The sequence below is a fragment of the Aphelocoma coerulescens genome, chromosome 5, assembly GCF_041296385.1.
Source record: "Aphelocoma coerulescens isolate FSJ_1873_10779 chromosome 5, UR_Acoe_1.0, whole genome shotgun sequence".
Taxonomy (NCBI): domain Eukaryota; kingdom Metazoa; phylum Chordata; class Aves; order Passeriformes; family Corvidae; genus Aphelocoma; species Aphelocoma coerulescens.
In genome coordinates this window covers 57,085,169-57,105,322 of record NC_091019.1, presented here as the reverse complement: position 1 = coordinate 57,105,322, position 20,154 = coordinate 57,085,169, and the positions used below count along the sequence as shown (strand labels likewise).

Genomic DNA, 20,154 nt, shown 5'->3' with positions numbered 1-20,154 from the left:
GGCCGGACGTGAGCGAACTTCCGCGGGGCGGTGGGGCCGCCATGGCGGGTGAGTGAAGGGGGGGAGCTGGGGGGAGCGAACGGGGGGCGGTGGGGAGCAGCCAGAGGCCGCGTCTCGGCGTTTTCTCAGCAAACTAACGAGGTTTAATGTGCCTGTGGTGCCCTGCCAGCCCGCCGGGCCGCCACTGTCACGCCCTGGTGTGCACCGTGCCCAGCACCTCGCTCACGCCCCGGGTGCAGCGGAGGACTCCCGTGTCTCCCCATGTCTGTTACCACATCCCTGTGAATAAATATCTAAAGGGTGGGTGTCAAGAGAATTGAGCCAGGCTCTTCTCGGTGGTGCCAACCAACAGGACGAGAGACAGCGGGCAGAAACTGATGCACAGGAAGTTCCACCTGAACATGAGGAGGAACTTCTTTACTGTGCTGTGACTGAGCCTTGAAACAGACTGGCCAGAGAGGTTGTGCAGTCTCCGTCACTGGAGATACCCGAAAACCATCTGGACGCAATCCTGTGCCACGTGCTCTGGGATTGCCCTGCTTCAGCAGGAAGGTTGGACCAAGTGACCCACTGTGGTCCCTCCCAGCCTGACCCGTTCTACGATTCTGTGTGGACTTTACATCTTTTTATGTGACGAACTCTTTTCAGACATCTCTGTGGATAAAAGTTGAAGCCAGCAAACATTCAGGCACGGCATCTGGCTTGGCTTTGACCCCTGCTTTGGCTGCCAGGGCAGGGCCTGCTTTGTGTGATCAGAGGATGTGCAGTGGGTTCCTACAGCTGTCTGGCCTCCAAACAGACACCACGAAACGAGGGCTTTCTGCTCAGCAATAAAGCACCCACCGCCTTCAGCGGGACCCAGCCTTCCCCCAAATTCTTACAGCTCATGTGTTGCTGTGAATTAATTCTGACATTCATGGCATGAGCACTGCATGCATGCACAGTAATTGCTGCCATGATTTCTTTCTGTCATACCCTGCATAAGCATCTGTCATTTGATGTCAGTAGACTGCTAGATCTTCCAGCACTACAAAGACACTACAGCCGTCCATGCTGCAACATCACATCTCAGAATGTGCTTGCATTTGTTTAATAATACAGTTTTCTTGTAAATAGCAATAGATGAGGAATTCGATTTCATGATCAAAGACAGTTAACGTAAATTGCATTTTACTTTAATCAATATTCACCAGTAAAGCAAGGAAATCCTTAACACAAATAGCTGCTGGACACTATGTTTCTATATGCTTTAAATGGTTTCAATAGCTTTATTTTCTCATACAGCAAAAAGCCCTCCTGATAGTACTCCAAGAAGGCCTGTTTTATCTGTCAGTGCAAGAAAAATTAAAGATAATGCAGCAGACTGGCATAATTTAATGATGAAATGGGAGAGACTGAATGATAATGGATTTACTACGGCAAACAAAATAGTCAACATGAGGATCAGTGAGCAGTAAGTATGCTAATTCAAGTAAAGATAGCAGAAAGATTGCTTTTATTGAGAGAATAATCTGCTTTCTTCACTAGAAAGTTCTTTTTGGTGATCGGGAAATAACATGTCACAGTGGATAAACTAGCTCTTAGATCAAACCCAGCAGTTGCATTCTTTGGTTACAGAAACTATTTACATTCAAATAATGTCTCATATAGTAATGATATTTGCAAGAAATTAGAGATGTTTATTTTACATAGTCAAACATAATGTATTTTAAATCCTTATATAATGTACCAAGTTAAAATCTAGTTCTATAAACTTCAGCCCATGTGAGTTCCCTTATTCTCTCGCACATTTTACAGTGAGGCGAGTATTACCAAGTTTCACTCAAGTCAAAAGTTCAGAAGATTTTAAGAAAGAATCACTGATTTGTACAGACAAAAAGGTTTTAACAGTGATGATTTAAAAGAAAACCAACAAAGAGCAAAAATACCACACCACAACCACCATAAAAAAACTCCAAAACAAAACCAAACCCACCAAAAAACTGAAAAACCCCCACTTTGGTAGAGCTTTTATTTTCGTGCTGTAATGAAAAACCTTAGTTAACAGGGCTTTGAGCAGGTTCTCCAGGGTCCTGACAGCTGAAGAGGGTTTGTCTGACAGGGTTCTGGCAGGTACAAGCTGAGGAATATTTTGCTGTAATGGTGCCAGATGTTGTTTTTACTCTCTGGTCTAAGTTTACAGCTGGTGTGGGAAAGTCTGCCAGATGGGGCAGGTGTCTGTACATTGGCTGCTGTGGTGTCACAGATAAATAAATGTCTTGCCTTAAATTGTACACAAAGGTGAGTTTGTGGTGAGGCACCAGATTATCCCGTGGAGCAGCTGAAGCTTGGGCATACCTTGTCAATTATGAGAGAACAACCTCCAGCACAGGGGCAAGGTAAAGAGGGAAAAAGTGTTTTCTTAACACCTGCAAATGTTTTTTCAAGCACATATTCTAAGGTAGTGTAGTTATGTTTTTCTCTGAAGATTGTTGCACTAGCCCCATTTGCTCACATGGCCAGCTATGCTTTGTGCTGTTTTTATGTAGGAATTCTCATGAACAGCCTGTGAGAGAGAGATTTTGTAGGATCAGACCACAAGGATTTAAAATCTGCACTGGTCAAGTAAACCTATATGCAGTTGTTTACACTACCTTATGTTTCTATTTTAGATTTCAAGACAACAAACTGGAGATAGCATGTGATAACAATGCCACAGAACCTGAAAAGCCAACCCCAAAATACAATGAAGAGTTGGACAATTGTTGTGCAGAATTACTAGAGACCTTAAAGCATATGGTAATACTCATTTTTCAGGCTTAGTCAATATGAATCAATTCTAAGCGTGCTCAAGTAACAAGGAAATGTCCTGAAGTATTTATTGTAGACAGAAGATTGGGATTTTCATTTATAGTTCTTTGGCTTCAAACCTTAATGACTATAAATCCAGAGTGCACCATTTATTTGGTAAATTTGAAAGTTGGTTTTACATCTGCTGTCTGCTTATAGTTCTACTCCCCCCTTTATAAAGTGATCTGGAAACAAATCATAGAAAGAATGCATTCCAAAGCTGCACCTGTTTTCTGTTTTCTCATCCTGGATAGTCCCTCTGTTTAGAACAAAAGAAACAGCAAAACATAAAGCAGTGCTTTACCTGCCATCATACCTGTGCAGCTGTCTTTGATCAGACAATGTAGTCATATTTTTAGCCTGCCTACCTGCATTTGCTGTGCAGATCTCTTCCTCTGGAGAGTGGAGTAAGATAATTATTATGTAACCCACCTTTTTTTCTGGATACCTTGCTAGGAATTATTGTCACCTGTCAGTTTGACAGGAAGCAAAATTTTTTTTTTCTGCCTGGTACTGTAATTTTAAATTCTTATCAAAAATAGCTTCTATAGCCTTTTGCCAAAGTGGAGGCCCCATTAAAAGGATGGTAGATCTGTTTTTTTATATAGACAGGATACAGTCCTCCAGTATTTAGAAAAAATAGGAAACTGGGTAGATTTGCCTCAGATTTTGTTCTGTGGGGAAAATGTGGGGGTTTTTTTCCTTTTTTTTTCCTTGAGGTGCTTTTGTATTCAGACTATAAATGCATTGATGAAATTTTTTACTCTTCCTGAGTAACAGAGGAGTCTAAGCAGCCAGTGTTAGATTGGATACTAAACATAGCTACTTTGACCTAATTTATTTTTCATTCCTTAGGAGTTTATGTGAGCTTATAGGTTCATAGCTGTATCTGTGGTTAGCTGCTTGACTTAAAGATACTGCCTGCAAGCTTCATTTTGGTGTAAATATTCATACCCAAATGCACAAAGTAAGGTGAACATGAAGGAAGTGGATAGAATGAACTGTTTTTTGAAGCAAGCTGTTAGACCAGCCTAGATATATTGTCAGTAGTAGCTTGAGCTGCTTTTCTCACCTGCTGCTGATCTTTTGAAATTAAAGTCATCTCGATATGGTAATGTTAGAAAAAATGATAGGGCTTGTGCTACACCTGTGTGATGTTTTTCCCCAGTGCTAAATTGCTATAGGAAAAACTAGGGAGGTGAAAAAATGAAAGGGCTCTAGTATATTTCTAAATGAGAGAAACAAAAGAATGTGCAAAATCAGAGTCATATCTGCAGTGTTCAGAATTTCACAGTATCTCATATTAAATCTGTATATAGATTCCAGCTTTGATTCCTGTCTGGAGTTACAAAAATGTGAGTTAGAAACATTAATACTAAATAGCCTTCACAAATAGTGTGTTTTTTAAAAATGCTTAATATTAAAGTAGCCTAATGTTCCTGAGATATTCATTAACGTTCCATGTTCATCATTTTCAGACAAAAATACAACTGAAAATGGAAAAGCTTACTTCGACTACTAAAGCGATCTGTGACTTGGAAACATTCCACCATGGAGCTGGGAATTGCACAGCACCCTTCTTTCATACATGGCCCACACCATACTTCTGTAAGTAAAATATTGATTATCTTAGCTAATTACATTGTGTCATCAGTGTATCTAATTTATGACTGAAAAATAAGCCCTCTCATCTGGATGTCTTGCCTGAGAGGGAGAGAGTGCTGTCTCCTTTACAATTGACCAATCAATAAACAAATGAATGCACCACTTGGTTTAGGGTTACTGCTGATGACTGCCAAGCATTGTCTGACATGCAACAATTACAGCATAGAACTAAATTTGTCAGCAGTTTACAATGTCCAAGCTGCAACAGCCACATCCTCTGCAGGCAGAGATGTATTTGCAACTTGCTGGTGTTAAGCTGCAGGCTTAACTACTTGACTTCTTACTTGACATTGAAATTAAATCCTTGAATGCAAAGAGCAAGCTATACCTCAGTTAATTCTCAAGCAGCCAAAGAAAAATACCTCTGATATCAGTGTAAGTCAAGACAAGTAAAGAAATGTTACAGTCTACTGTTAATATTAATTCTTTCAGCATTCACTTGATGGCAAAAGGTACTGCCTCCATACTGGTATTACCCCAGTTTTAAAACTGAATTCAAGAGAAGCCTGATTGCGTGTGAGACAACTGCCTGTTTTGTGAAGTGAAAATCATACCTCTGTGAAGCCCTGCTTTGTACTTCACTACCACAGTTTAGCAGGAATCTTATGTATTAGTTTCTGCCAGCTTAAAAGAATAAGAATGACAAAGACAGCTGCTGTCAAAACACCCATTGTGACTGAATCATTTAGTGATGCTGTCTACTCCATGAAAGACTAAATCCTTCTGAAGGCAGTGATAGTTCAGGGTAAGTTAGAAACACAAGATCAGTCTTTCTTTAAAAATACTTTGTGCAGTTACTTTTTAAGAAGTCAAACAATGAAAGATTACAGATGCATTTGTACCCCCCAACATTATTACTAACATAACCAGTAACAGCTTTTACAATAAACACTTCAGTTTTGATCTGTTGGGGATTTTTACTGTTGTTTTTCACTATTGGTGTTACTCATTGCTGATCATTCATTGCTGAAGTGCATCACAGTATGTGAGAGCATCCTTTAGATTAACTAAAATCAAGAGGGACTCTAAAATGTGAAGCTTGTATTGCAGGATAGCATTACCAAATTTTAAAATCAAATTTTGGTTATTTGAGGAATAGCTGTAATTGATAATATTACAGTGGGTCCTGACAACCAGTGCCACTGCTTATTCTATAATTAAATGGGGACTCATGTCAAAATCAGAAGTGTGTAAAATATATCCCAAATTGTTTAGCATTTTATATTCTAATGTAAAAACATGATTAATGCTGTAAAAAAAAGAAAAGGCTAAATTGAGGGAATAGCTTATGTAAGGTAGAGGTTTTTTATGATCCACATATTACAAGTATAAGTTAGCTTTTAGAGAATTGCTGAAATGTTCTGGTCAATGTGTTTGGTTTTTCAATCCATTTCAGATGAGGTTTGTCTGAAGCTCTCTGAAATGTACAAGAAGGAACTAAAACTCAAGCAAACAATTGTGCAAGACATTGCTCATTCTGCTGACCAGGATCTGATGATGGTGTATTTATCATCGTGGTTGTATCAGCCTTACATTGAGAACAGCAGCACACTGCTGCTTGAAGCCATGCTGCTGGAAACAGGACACAGGCAGTGCTAGAATTCCAAAGGTTACATGGCTGCTTCTAGTGATGCTTACAGGAAACTGAATTGGCAAATTGCAAGGCTTACCAAGTAAGTTGATTTTTTGTAAAACTTATTAAAAATATTTTTCTCTATTTGTATTCCTTACTTTGTCTCAGCTGATACTCCTTTTCCTGTGTGGGACAATCTGGTTTTGGTTGGTTTTATCTATTTTAGGGCAACACAGAGGCTACAGGTAGGAGGCTAAGTCCTCTATAATCACAAAGAGGTAAGGACTGCTTGATGGTCTGGGGGGATTCAATGCATATAGAAGCTACAGCAAAAAATGTTACTTCCTCCCAAGTCTGGACAGCCTAACATACCTACATGGTCCCTTTTGCCATCAAAATTCAACACTTCTTGATCTTTACATGGGGGATTTTTTTGCATGAATTAACAGGGCAAATGTTTTTTGTGCTCGCTTTATAAGTGGAGGAGAGGGAAGCACAAAAGGAAGACTCCAAAAGGATCCACATAGTTTGGTATGTGGTTTTGAAATGCTCTTGCAGACAATAGTGTAAATTCTGGATTGGTTTTGATTCTGGTGATGTTGGGTACCTCACCCTCGGAGAGTGATCCAAGCCTGAACCAGCAGCCAGGAAGTTTTAGTACAATTTAGCATTCCACAGTCATTGTATAAGAAGGTCTTGTCCCTTTTAATTAATTTTAACTTTTTTTTTTTTTAAGAGATGTTTCATGAAAGCATCTGTTGTATAAAACAAAACCTTCTTTAATCAAGGCTCTATCCCATATTGTTTGCTCCCTGTCATGGGGCTCAGTAAGTTTTTCCTTGGATTACTGTTATTGATGTCAAGTGGTTTTGGTTTGAAGGTGTGTTCCTGTGTACTGATAGGAAAAGCAGGGTCACTTACCTACTTAGCTCCAAGCTGAAACCTCGTAAGCTTAGTAGGGAAATAACATCAGTTTCCTGCAGTAACAGGACAGACAGTCATGAATTGAAAAGTTTTCTTGAAATGTTGCTCTGTTGAACAATGAGGTTGTTTCTGGCAGCTAATAAGAGTTCTATTCTTAGCCTGCAATTCCAGCATATGAAAAGAAATTCTGCAGTAGCTCAAGAATACAGTTAGGAACAGCTTTGTTGGGTTTTGTTATTTTTTCAGTGGAAGTGTTCCACCTAGTTTAACAGCCACCTTAATTCCTCTGAGTAGGGCCAGACCTGTGTCACTATGGAAACATCTCCATACTTCAAAAATATTTTCCAAGGAGAAAAGATTGGTTCACATATAGAACTGTGCTTTTAAGATGAGAGTAGGTGTATTGTATTTCCCAGCATGTGCAAATTGATAGGGAAGGCAAAATTGAGGCCAATTTTCATTTTCTGCACAGGAGGTAATTGTGGTTTGTTCTCACTTCTTAAAAGGAGAGAAGCTCTTCAGGAACAGGTCTTCATATTCACAGACCCTTCTTGCTTATTGACTGTTGTTGGACACCAGAAGATTACTGCAAAACCATTGCAGAGATGTTTTGTCATTCCAGCTCTAAGCAGTTGATTGTTATATTTGTAGCCCTCAGATATAATTATTAGACAGTCAGTACAAAAGAATATCATAAAGAATTGGTCACTGCAGTCGAAGACTGCAAGACCAGCAGAACTTTGCTTTGTATATTACCTTCACTTACAAGGTAGGTCTGTATCCTCTGGCAATTACCACCTCCTAAAAAAGAGGGAAAAAACCCCGACACAAATAGTAACACATTAATAACTCATTAACATACAGTATCTTTCACAACTACTCATAAAAGGCAACATTTTGGGTAATCAAATTCATCTCCTACTCAGGCAACCAAGAAAAAAACCCACCAAACAAAAAAGCCTAACTCAACTATGTTTAAAGGGACATAGTAGAGCAGTTTATGTAATCTGTAAATTGTCTTCTCTTTTGTTTAGATGCAATTTTAGTGGTTTTCTTCAGTAACAATACCATGAAAAAAAATCAGTGTTCATACTTGATTTAAGTACAATTCTCCTGTGCTTGGCAGATTTGCCTGATTATCCCAGTAGTTGCATCTATTCAGCAATGAGGTGGCACACACATTTTAAGGTTAACATTTTATGTTACCACTTTTCAGTAATGTCTGCTCATTTAATGCTGTTCTTTTTCACCTGCTAAACATCTTGAAAGAAAAGACAGTGCCTCAGAGGATGCTGGTAGGTCTCCACAAAAATATAATATGATCCAAGGATCATACTGAAAGTATGACAAAAATTCAGGTAATTTGCCAAGTTCTCTCCCTGCTCAGAGAAACAGTCCCTTTGTATTATGATTAAACAGTACAAGGTAGTGTGGAGTTACTAGGAAGGTCAAAGGGTAGAATTCATAAGGATGCATCATCTGAAAGAAAAGTCTAATACCAGTCTAACAAAAATAGGCCATCACAGACTAAAGCAAAAAAAGAATGTGGTACCTCATTAAGGAAAATTAGATCACTACTTACGCACCTTCCCGTTTATGTCTACGCAACAGCAGTTTTTAAAGATGTGGCTGAACGTTAGACAAGCAACTTAAATACATTTCCAACTGTTCAGTACAAAACATATCTTGTTTGAGGCTATTTTTGTCCCTAACTCAGTGAATGCCTATTTCAGTAAGGATCAGCTAGGCTGTCACATTGTTCCCGGAATGCAGAAGTGTGGATTATACTTAAAACTGCCCATTTTTCCAGGCAGATTTATGTGCATCAAGTCTAGATGCTAATGAATGTTCAAGATAGCTTTTAAAAAGTGCAATGATGGTGTTTTGTAATCTCAGTGGCAAAGAAAATGCACATTTTTAATATAGCTTTTATTTTACCCATATACAGCTTGCCAGTACACAGCACATCACTGCTGAACAGCAGTACAACTTACTGCATTTTTAGATGGCTAGAGAGAAAAGGAATTATGTAACAAAAGGGAACAGTGCAAGTTTTTGGGTTGACAAGATTTCCACTTTCCACCCATCCCCAACATACAAAGCAAATAGAACAATGTTAATTCTAGAATTTTTGGTTGCAATGCTGCTAGATTTATATAAACATAAGTTATAAAAAGTACAGGGCATAGAAACAGTTTACAAATAAGTTAAATTTCAATTATCTCAGTATTCACATTAGAAAAATATACATTTTATAATCAGTCTTTTCCAGAAGAAAGCTTAAAGGGTTTTCTAATTATGGCTCCAATTCACTTTGCGAGAGCAAAATATCTTCACTTTGGCCACCTGCTTCCATTGCCAGTAGTGCTTCCACTGTTTCCAAAGGTATCCCTTCGGGTGTGCGAATGTGCATTGTAGTACCATTGGAATCAGTCACAATAACGATGCCTTCCGCCTGAGACAAAACAGCAGTGTCTGGATGAGACAAGATAAGCCCATCTGAAGTCTGGATAAAAATCTGTTCATGTCCCTGAGACAAAAAATCATGGCTCTCATCAGAAATCTCAAAAGCTACAGTTTCATCTACAGTAACTGTATTTGCCAGCTCGTGTGAAGAATATTCACTCTCATTTTTAAAAGCATTTTCCTGGTTCCCACGAGTGGACAGGGAGGCTCCCTGGACAGTGTTCTGATGCGATTCAGCCTGAGCACTGTGGGGGTAGTTTATTGGCACAATGTTTGTTGAAAAAACTTTTTCAAGTTCCTGTATGTCATCAGTCATATCAGCATTATGAAGTTGCTCAGAATGTTCTTTAATTGCAAATTTAGGGTTTTCTTCTTGCAGTTCCTGATATTTTGGATTGTGACCATTTTCTTCACTCGTTGGTAAGCCAGTGCTCTGACTGCCCACTGCCTGCTTCGGCATGGAGCTGCGGAGTTCAGGAGCTGCCAGGCCCCCCGCCGCATTCCCGCTCACAAAGTGCGCCTGAACCAGCCCAGCTGAGCCACCTGCTTCAACAGGCAGCACGACTTCAGTGTTCAGCAGAGATGCAGCACCTGCCAGATCTGCTCCCTGTATGCTCACAGGCTGGGGATACTCTATCCTCATTTCCACAGTCTGGGAGAAGGTACCTGAATTTTCAGCATAGTTTCTAACTCCTGAATCAGCAACTGAATTATGTTCTTCTGCTGTCTGTAATGTACTTCCAGTTGTGCAGCAAGTGATATGCCTATCTTCTGAAAGCAAGATTTCTCCATTTAATGGATTAAAACCTGAAAAGGGAAAAGAAATATTATTTTGTTGGGAACCTAATATTGCATGCCAAAAAAAATGTTTTTCAGCAAAAATTTTGCAGGAAAAGCTAGACTACCTCCCTGGTTTCTTTCCCCCACATTAGCAAACCTGAGGCACCTTACAGGAGTTTCACAGAACTTCCCAATGAGAAAGTCAGTATAAAAATATTTAGGGAATTTTTGAATAGTGATATTTTATCAAGTATTTCTATATTAAGAGATATTAAGAGACCTTACATTAAGAGGCAGCATTTTTCTGTTAATCCTGAAAACAACCTGAGCTGAAAGTCAAACTCAATTTTCTTCCACTGTGCAGCCAGTAACATTAAAAGATATAAACTTTACCAGGCACAAATTTGTCAGCTGCTCATCATCATCACCATTAGTAAGTCGATGGAAGCATTTAAATTTGTTTAAATTTCTATTCCTAATCAAGCACATCCTGGACTCAGACATGTCATCAGGTTGCTACATATTAATGTGCTAAGAGCCACAGAGGCACTTTTGTCCTGTGCCAGAAAAGGTAAAAACCACAAGAAATGCAGTGTTCTACCAGTTACTTGACCTGGACCTGACCAGAGTCCCAAACCCGGAAGGTAGTTGAACAATAACTACTAAGCTGCAGTGGTATGAGCTGTCAGTCTTTATTATTAAAGGTCAAAAGGAACAAGTAGGTTGGTTTGGTTTCAGATTTTTTTTGTTATGAAAGATATCACTGCACAACAAAGGAGATGTAACACTGCAGAAAGGACTATTTTTAATTTTTTGCGCTGTAGACTAGCAAACGCCCTACTAGCAGGTGCAAGCAAAATATAATTTTAAAAACTCATAGCCCAGAAGAAAATCATAGTGCAGCAAGAAGTAAGCATGGTTATGAAGAGAGCCTTTCAGAGAAAGAAAATCTAATGGAGGGAAAAAAAATGACCATTGACTGAAAAACATGCAAAGGGCAAAAGCAAATCCACTTACACCAACAACAAAACAAGGTATTTACAAAGAGGATGGTACTGATAGACACACCTTACTACAGATTTACTTTCCTTTCACTGTTACCCTGCTAATCTGAAGGGCAGCAGGATGAAAGATGAAGAAATAATAAAAAGAAAGGCAACCATCTGAAGACTGGTGAAAAATGGTGCCTCAATTCCAATACAAGATGTATTCCAATGATGGATATAGGACAGCCTACACCAGCTCTCCATTTCCCCCAAGATCCACAAAGCTCTGGGAATTCTGCTCTTGTAGCAGGCAAGGACCAAGAGGAAGAATGTGCACTCTGCTTCCTCTTCCTCTGCTCTCCCACAGCTGACACAATGGTCAAGCACTTTGAGGGATAGGACAAACAGGAAGCACACAGCAGAGGACAGTACTATGCTCCTTAGTATCAATAACTGGATTATCATGCATCTAGAATTGAGCTACTGCTGTCTGCATCATTTATAAATTTTCCCTCCTCATGAGGCCTTTCCAGTTAAACAGTTGCTTTTGAAGGACTTGGGAAGCAAGTTAAGAAATGAAACTTTAATACAAAAACCACAGTAGCCTGAAGAACAAAGATTTGTTCAGCTCCTCCATGAACAGAACAGAACTGGAAAATCTGAAGAGGTTACCATCTTTTTCAAACAGTGTACACAAATTTCCACTCTTTTCTTTCACTTCATCTTGACTGGCATAAGCACCGTTCACATTCTCTGTTACATCTTCTAACTTGGTCCTTTTGGCTGGTGGCAACAGTTCTTCCCCTGAGCTCTGTCAATATAAGAGATGATTAACTGCTGCCCCTATAACAGTTGAAAATACTGGAAAAGATAATTGTGGAAACATCATGGCAGTGAACTGATGATCCTTGAAAACAGGGTTTACACTAAAGGTCTTCTAAAAGGTAAGGATTTAAACACAGCCCTCACACTTCACCAGAACTCCAAGGGGAGGAAACACAGCTCTCTGCTACAGCTGTAAACAGACTGAAGCTTGTCAACTGACTTGTCAGAAAGAAACTGTTTTCATGCCCCTCTATCCACCACCAATTAGCACAGCAATGACTTCTCCAACGTCTGAGCCTCTTGTAGGTTAGGCCTTTCCTCTAACACAGGTTGGAATCTGTGGGGCCCCCAGTTACCAGCACCTCAACGAAGTTCTTTTGTCCCTGCAAGACCTGTAAGTCTTTGATATTCTGTCCTGAACACTACCAAGTGTCTTCCCAAAGCACATACTAAATGTGTTAGTTCATATGCCCTGCTATGATACCACAGCAGAGAGTACTTTCAGTATTTCTGAACACCGTGAAAGCCTTACTTTAACATGACTCAGATAATACTAGCATGATTTTGTAAGGAATAATTATGTGTTTTAAAAAGTTTTAATTTGTCTTAGTTTCATTGTTAATTTTCACAAAGGTATTCCATACCTCAGCTAACCATTTTTGTTCCAGTACATCCTCAGGCACTTGCTCACTAACCATTTTAATTACACATTGTGAACAAGAGCCTGCACCTTGCATCTTCTGTTCTCCACTGAGTATTTCTGTGATTCCTAGAGATTCAGCAACCTTTAAAAACAGATACAGGGAAAAAAGTAAAAGTTAGCCTCTCAGATCTGAATACATAAATGCTGAAATACAGATTTGTTTTCTTAAAACTGAACTAGAATTACACCATGTCTAGCCTGACAATCACCTCAGCTCAATGCAAGTATTTAGACTCCCATGTTTTCTCCTAGCCTTCACACTGACACATGATTTTCATCTGAAGGTGACTGTTAACAGGCAAACTTGAAAGAATGATGGTTATATATAGAATCCAGAGACAGTTACTCAGAGCAGAGTTTAATAAAGATTATTGAGGGTCTCCATCATATAAAAAACATTTAAGTCTTCCTGTTTAGAATATCTCTGCATAGTTAAGGAGTTTCCCCCCTCCTCACATTCCATTCCTGTGCTTCATCCCTATGTAGATGTGCTACTATCCAGCTTCGCAAGGCTAGGTTGTTTTGGGGTTTGGTTTGGTCTTGTTTTTATTTTTTAAAAAGCATCATTCTATATTAAGAATGCACATGAACACACAAGAGAAGCAAGAAAGAGGTTCCATCTGTCTTTCTAGATACAGCTCCATAAACAATGAATCTGGAGTCACTGAAATAATAGTTTGCAGTTTCATTAATGCAGTCCCTACCTTTCACATTTGTTGGTATCACTGTGAACTGTATAGATGCATTCAGTTTGCCCTCATTTTGCAATGAAACTACTTATCCCTTCAAATCAAGGTCACTCATTTTAAATATAGACCCCCCCTCTCCTTCCTGATCAAACATCAGGATGTACTTTTATTAGCAGTTAATGCTAAAGACACCTTGCAGTAACATGCAGCTTCATACTATCCCAGATATGCAAGGCAGGTATCAGCACTGCTAGAATTGGTTTTAATCTTTCTAGGTGTATCCACTGACATAAACTAGAATTGTAGTTTTATTATGGATTTCTTTTTCTTCTTGGTAAATTGTTGGACTTTTTACAATAAAACTTTTGCTCATCAAAAATCATGTTGTCTTCAAATAAATTTACCTGCATGAGAAAGCTTATCAGAGAAAATGAAAAATGCAAGGCATCTAAAATAAAGCAAGCAAACAAACCAATCATAGTTCCAAACAGAGTGCTTTATTACCTTAGCATCTTTTATTTCAACAGGCTGCTGGCAACTCACAGAATCAGAATTACTGAGGTGATCATAAGCCATTTTCTTTACCATGTTATGCAAGTCTTCAAATTCCCTGTACACATCTGGAAAGTAAGCTTTGGCTGGATATCCTTTTTCAACCTAGGAATAAGAGGGGAATAAAAAGGCTTGGTTTTCCCTCCCTATACTTTAAAAAAAGATTAAATTAAGATCTGTCAGTTTTGTTATGTTCAACATTTTAAAATAGAAACATGCAAGTCAAAAGACTATGCAATATTCAAAATGCCACTGAACCAGGCAGCAAAAAGCCAAGGCTTTGAGTTGAAACCTACGAGAGTTTTGCCTATGTAAGACTGAAGTGATGTGTGGAACATCTACATGCTGCACAATACTAATTTAAGAAATTCAATTATGTCTCTAAAGTAATCTTTTTATGTATACTAATGGAAGTATCCCTAAAATAATTTACTATTTTTACATAAAAACTCACCTTCATCAACAGAAATTCATACACCGTAACAAGCTTTGTAAGACGTGGGAGAGCCAGCTCCATTAAGTCTTCATTATCACATTGTTGTATTAGCTGTCAAAAGCCAGAATGAGATTATTAGGAAAAAGCAGCCCACACATTATGCACCCCATTTTCCGAACATAAAATATCACTACTTTTTTTTGAAGATGTGCTGTATGTTTAGGCAGCTTTAAGAATACATGCAAACTAACTCCAAAATGGGGTAAGCTAGAAGACCTCAGAACAGTTACTACTCATGTGCAGACAAAACTCAGTCCCAAAAATGTTGCCAATTCATAGAAAGAACAGCAACCTCAGTAGCTTTAGTAGCCATAAAGGATCTACAACACACAGAAAACAAAGAACAAGTTGTGTTAGTTGGATTTTAATCCCCATTCTATCCTCCCCCAAGACCTTCTTTGTGGGTTTGTTTTGGTTTTTTGGGGTTCTTTTATTATTACTTCTTTTACTGTGTTGGAGAAGATATGTAGTAATAGCTAGTAACTTTCCTTCTCCAGAAAAAGGATAGCAAGAATATATCTACATGTCAAAAATCCCTTTCCAGACTGAGTTCCCATTTTCCCTTTTTCCAGTATTCTGTTGGAAATATTTTTTTCTTAAAAGACAACTTAATTTTTTCTTCTTAGAAGCCATCTTGGGCTTTCATCTTGTCCATACACAAGGATGTAAAAAAAAAAAAATCTTTTTGAAAATGATTCATTGAAAATAAGTGATGAAAAAAAAGGGGGGAAAAAAAATAGGGCGGGAGAAAAATACTTGTGAAGTAATTGCAGAAGAGAACCATACCTCTTTTAACCTAGCTTTTCTTCTGAATACATTGTGTTCTGCTGACACACTACTAAGTGACTTTGAAGGGGACTGACCAGGTCTGCTAAGCCTTCCAGAACACCTGGATCTTCCACCCGTCCTGGGTCGACCACGTCTCTTTGGTCGTCTGGGTCTTCCAGGTCCTTTTGGTGTTACGGGTCCCTGGTGTCCTGAACTGGTTTCATTTGGTTTTTCTGCCAGCAAGTGTCTGCTTTCCTCAGACTCTGAAGCCTTAATTAAAAGAAAAAGTATTTATTCACTATTTTAAACAGTTTTGAGGAAGACAGTTTTGTAATTAAGTTTGCCATCTATGCAAACAATAATAGCATATTAAAAAAATGCAAAGCTGGATACAAGCAAAACTTGCAAATAAAGTTGTGGAATAAATCCAAGACGTTAGTTAAGAATGCTATTTCCGCATCACATGTATGTCATTATTTGCAAAGTTAGCATTTTTGAACCACAAGATGTCATACAAAATAAAGAGATTAAATAAACATAATAAAAGAGCTGTTTTAAGCGGGTTAAATACATTTAATATTTTTGAAGTAAAATATATCCTCTTTAGATAAAGAAGTTGTAGAACTAAAACTTAATTAGCAGTAAAACATACTCAAAGAATAACCTGGGTTTCATTGTAACCACATCAAAGCATAAAGACTTTATACAAAAGACAAAAACGCCGGCACCATGAACAGTGACAAGCCCAGTAATTAAATATCAAAACGTACTGCCCAGTTGCCACATTTCAAAATCCAGTCTTTCCTAGGAACATAGCTAGAAAGTAGCTTCTGTTATAAGATCACACAGAAACTCAAAATACCTTTTCTATTTTTAAGTTATCATCATTATTTCAGTACAAAACTTTTTAACTGTTTAAAGGAGTGATTTCTTACTTAAACATCTTCCCTTCCAAGCTAGAAATTCCAAGAATGTTCTAGCATCTTTTAAGAAATGAGTTTATAATAGTACTGAGGTACATCAGGCTTCTTTGCATAATCTGTACATTTGCATCCCAACATTCAGTAACTCCCTACTATTCTACTGATTAGGGAAGCTCTAAAAATGGCAAATTTATGTCAGTTCTATCCAGGGATTAAATTACTAAATTAGTTCTAAATTTGTCATAAGACTAGGGGTTGAGCATGGGGATCTTGATTGGCTTCCTATCTGTATCAAAAAACTGTACAATAATTCAGAGAGCAGACTTCAGCATTCTGCAATTCTCCTTTTCCAGAGATGATAAGCAAGTGTAGATGATGAAGGAAGGTTTGTTTGCTGAACTGGCACCTTAAGCTATAAATTTTCACTTTCCTGAGAACAACTTCACAAACACAAGTAATAAATGTGACACCCCTAGATCTAAACGAGTACTTTTTCCTAGCCAGCAGCTGCATCAACTTGCTGCAAAATGTTAAGAGTCATTTTAATATTAGAAGATAAACTTTTCTTTGAAGTGACCAGCTTAAAACATCACAGGAAAAAATTTGCAGCTGAGGCAGCTTCCTACCCAGAGACTCAAATTTCACCAGTGTTTGGTGTGCAGGGTTTCAAAGCCCCACTTTGAAAACCTGCTCTAGGAAAAGCTGCAGTTCACTGTTGTGTTCCAAATAAGATATTTTTCTGTGATGACATTATTTCAGCAACAGAAAATGAGAGAGCAGATGATGTGTTGCTGTCATGCTAAAGGCTGTAACTGAACAACAGTGTTCTTATCCAAATGCAAAGAATGTCATTTATGCAGATAAGGTGAAAACTGTCAGAAGCCCAGTAACAAATGAGCACCCAGTGAACATTTAGTTATATGTGTCTGTGCAACAGTACTGTTGCTGCAGCACTGCAAGAGACAATTTGATTTTTAAAGCACTTCACTGGGAAATTTGCCTAATGTAGTCTATCATAACTTGTACTGCTCAGAAATATGGATATTTCTGATATGACTACATATCAGAAATATGGATATTTCTGAGCAGTACAAGACTGTGCAGCTACAGAACTGCCATCCTACTTTGAATGAAAGAACTGACAGTTTTTCTAAGTAACACTTTACCTGTTCTCCAGCCTTTGAATCAACAGTTTCTTCCAGATTGGTAGCTAGTGCTTTTTCATGATTTAAAGTGACAGTAGTTGAATCCAAATGTGCTGGACTCATCATTTGCTCTTCCACAAATATACTTCCATTAGGCTTATTTAGAGGTATTTTCTGAGGTGAAGACTCCAGCTGTCCATGGTCTGGGTTAAGTTTATAATGTCTTGCTAATCCTCCTTTTCCTATGTAAGATTTTTCACAAGTCTGACATTTAAACATTTTGGGTTTCAGATTATAATTTGAAGAACTGAATAACGCATCCTTTCCCTTCACCTTTCCTTCTTCATCATCTTCTATACTCAGCTCAGAGTAGTCATCAGAATCAGATTGATGACCATCAGCCAAATCCTCCATTTTAATGAATTTGTAATCTTTAGCTTTGTATTTGGGGGGGCGTGAAATCCGTCCAGAACGAGTTTTCACCTTCAAGGATTTCTTTAACTTGTCATCCTTTTGCTTTTTTTCAAGGCATTGTGTACTTGCTGAACTGGCTGCAGCCATGGTAGGATTTGGAGACCTTGAAGCCGATGTTGTGGCACGAGTAGCCCTCTGTCCATTCACCATCTTAGATGGGGGAATCTTGCTCACAGACACTGAGCCATGAGATGGTAAAGGCCTCTGCATAAGCAACTGAACCGGAGACTCGGAAGAACTTTGCAGGAATAGCTGCTGCTGCTCAGTTCCTGAAACAGGCTGTATCCTAATTATGTGGGGATTAATAATGCCAAGTCCTGGTATGCTAGAATTCCTACCAACTGGCTGACTCAGCGTTAGAGTTTTGGACTGGATTGGTGCCAATGATGTCATTGGCCTTTCAGTTTCCTTCATCTGTCCTGGCTGAACTTGGACACAAATGGCTTCCAGATGCTTTTGTGGAAAAAAGGAAGAATTGCAATTACAAAAAGTATAGCATTAATCAATAAATACTTATCAAGATAATACACACATGACCTTAAAGCAAAGCATGAAGAAACCACTGCACATCATTAGTTTTTCATTTTAATGCATCAAAGCACAGATTTAACATCAAAGCACACATTTCCCTTCCTCCAAGCTATGGGTTTTCCTGCACATTTACTGCTGTGACTGATGTTCAACTAAAACATGTAAAGTTTGCTCTGAGGCCATGTCACAGCTTTGTCTCCTACTAGCAGGTCTGTCTGGAATAGCAGGGTCAATGCCATCACCAAGGCACATTCATAACCTTCAGCAAACCCCAAACACGGGAGAACTACAATGCTACATGACACAGGCCAAAAAACCAGTTCAGGACATACTATAGTATGTGTTCAGTTCACAAAAACTTCGTGGTGATGATTCAGAGAATCAGACGTTACTGTTCATCTCCCTCACAGTTCTGCCTGCTTCATCCAAATTTCTGCCTCAGTTTGGATCAATCACTTGACAAACCCTGCACCCCAGACGTGGGTTGAAAGCCCAGATACTGTCACCTGCAAGAAAGGCATGCACTAACTTTCTGTATCACCACTTAACCACTGTGAAACAGCTCTTCTAAGCTGTTCTTGGCTGCACGTGTTGTCAGACCGAAATACTGACCGCAGCAGCTATTAGCTACATTCAAACACGGATTTTCCTAAACCACATTGAAAGCTGTGCCTTTCAGCTACGGGACTGGAATCTACACCCGAGGACAGGTGTGACTGAGGAGAACGGGAAAAAAAAAAAAAATCATTACAAAGGGTTTAAACCCGCCGGAGCCGTGGCTTTCATCCCCAATGGAGCGCCGCAGCCTCCCGCCCCCCAGCCCCCGGGGTTACCTTCTGCGGGAGGAGGCGGGCGGCCGCGGCGGCCCTGTCCTGCTGCAGGGCGACCTGCTGGGCCACGCTCTGCAGCTGCTGGGCGGCGTTCTGCATGATGCCGCCCGCGGGGCAGGGCTGCGGCGGGGCCGCGGCGGCCGCCGCCGGCTTCAGCTGCTCCTGGGCCTTGCTCACTTGCTCGATGACCCGCCGGAGCTCCGCGGGGGCCAGCGGCGCGGCGGCGGGACGGGGCGGCAGGGGCAGCCCCGGGCTCTCCAGCAGCCGCTCCAGTCGCCGCCGCTGCTCGCCGGCGTTCAGCCCCGCGCCCTCCGCCGCGCTCCCGTCCGCCCGCAGGTACAGCACGGTGCCGCTCGCCGCCGCCCCCGCACCGGCTTCCAGGGCGGCCAAGCTCTGCACCAGCTCCTCCGTCACCGCCAGCAGCTCCGCGCCGCCGCTGCCGCCCTCCTCCCGCCCCGCCGCCACCGCTACGGCGCCGGGGGGAGCCCCGCGCGTCCCGGGGGGCTCGTCCTCAGCGGGCGGAGGGGACGGCGGCGCCTCGGCGCCCCCCGCCCCGGGAGACGCCATCTTGGCAGGCGGGCGGGCGCCGCATCGGCAGCTGCCCCGGGCGGTGTCGGCGGCGCGGGGGATGCGCGGGGCACCGGCAGCGGAGCCAATGGCGCCCCCGGCAGCGCCCGCCGCGCCCTCCCGGGGCGGGGCCGCCCGGCGCCGACGGCGGCTCGCGCGGGCAAAAACCGGCGGAGGTGCGGCCGAAGCGTCTGGCCCCGGGTGGGGCTGGAGGTGGGACCTGTGGGCGGAGTTGCCGCGAGTTGGGTTTCCCCGCTCTTCAGGCAGAGTGTACCGAGTCTCAGTTCAAGAGGGGCGTGAGGCTCCTGGAGCTGGTCCAGTGCAGGGCAGCGGGGGGTAGTTGTGGGACTGGAGCGTCTCTCTTACGAGAAGAGGATGAGGGAGTCGGGCCTTTCCAGCCTCGAGAAGAGACAACTGAGAGGGGGCCC

The 20,154-nt window shown here is 40.8% G+C and overlaps 2 protein-coding genes across 3 annotated transcripts; one reads left to right on the top strand and one right to left on the bottom strand.

The window, feature by feature from the left end:
- The first annotated feature begins 8 nt into the window (after positions 1-8).
- On the top strand, positions 9-17,941 carry CINP (cyclin dependent kinase 2 interacting protein). 2 transcript variants are annotated; one of them, XM_069018297.1, is made up of 6 exons: positions 9-48; positions 1,285-1,453; positions 2,652-2,778; positions 4,308-4,437; positions 5,891-6,167; positions 17,853-17,941. In XM_069018297.1, exons 1-5 carry the CDS (start codon positions 42-44, stop codon positions 6,091-6,093), a joined length of 636 nt encoding a protein of 211 aa, XP_068874398.1. In that variant the 5' UTR covers positions 9-41; the 3' UTR covers positions 6,094-6,167; positions 17,853-17,941. The 2 variants fall into 2 exon arrangements, with proteins under 2 accessions (XP_068874398.1, XP_068874397.1); XM_069018296.1 differs by lacking the exon at positions 17,853-17,941 and adding an exon at positions 9,837-9,926.
- On the bottom strand, positions 8,902-19,841 carry ZNF839 (zinc finger protein 839). The gene is made up of 8 exons (XM_069018295.1): positions 19,163-19,841; positions 17,346-18,251; positions 15,275-15,526; positions 14,447-14,539; positions 13,945-14,097; positions 12,693-12,833; positions 11,896-12,034; positions 8,902-10,264 (listed from the first exon to the last, which is right to left on the bottom strand). Exons 1-8 carry the CDS (start codon positions 19,724-19,726, stop codon positions 9,288-9,290), a joined length of 3,225 nt encoding a protein of 1,074 aa, XP_068874396.1. The 5' UTR covers positions 19,727-19,841; the 3' UTR covers positions 8,902-9,287.
- Positions 19,842-20,154: the final 313 nt, after the last annotated feature.

Coding starts and splice junctions, on each gene's coding strand:
- CINP (XM_069018297.1), top strand. Junction 1,454..2,651: donor AACATGAGGATCAGTGAGCA/GTAAGTATGCTA, acceptor TTTCTATTTTAG/ATTTCAAGACAACAAACTGG. Junction 2,779..4,307: donor TAGAGACCTTAAAGCATATG/GTAATACTCATT, acceptor CATCATTTTCAG/ACAAAAATACAACTGAAAAT.
- ZNF839 (XM_069018295.1), bottom strand. CDS start 19,726: ATGGCGTCTCCCGGGGCGGGGGGCGCCGAGGCGCCGCCGTCCCCTCCG. Junction 12,834..13,944: donor TTGAAATAAAAGATGCTAAG/GTAATAAAGCAC, acceptor CTGTTTTTAAAG/GTTGCTGAATCTCTAGGAAT. Junction 10,265..11,895: donor TACACTGTTTGAAAAAGATG/GTAACCTCTTCA, acceptor TTCCCTTTTCAG/GTTTTAATCCATTAAATGGA.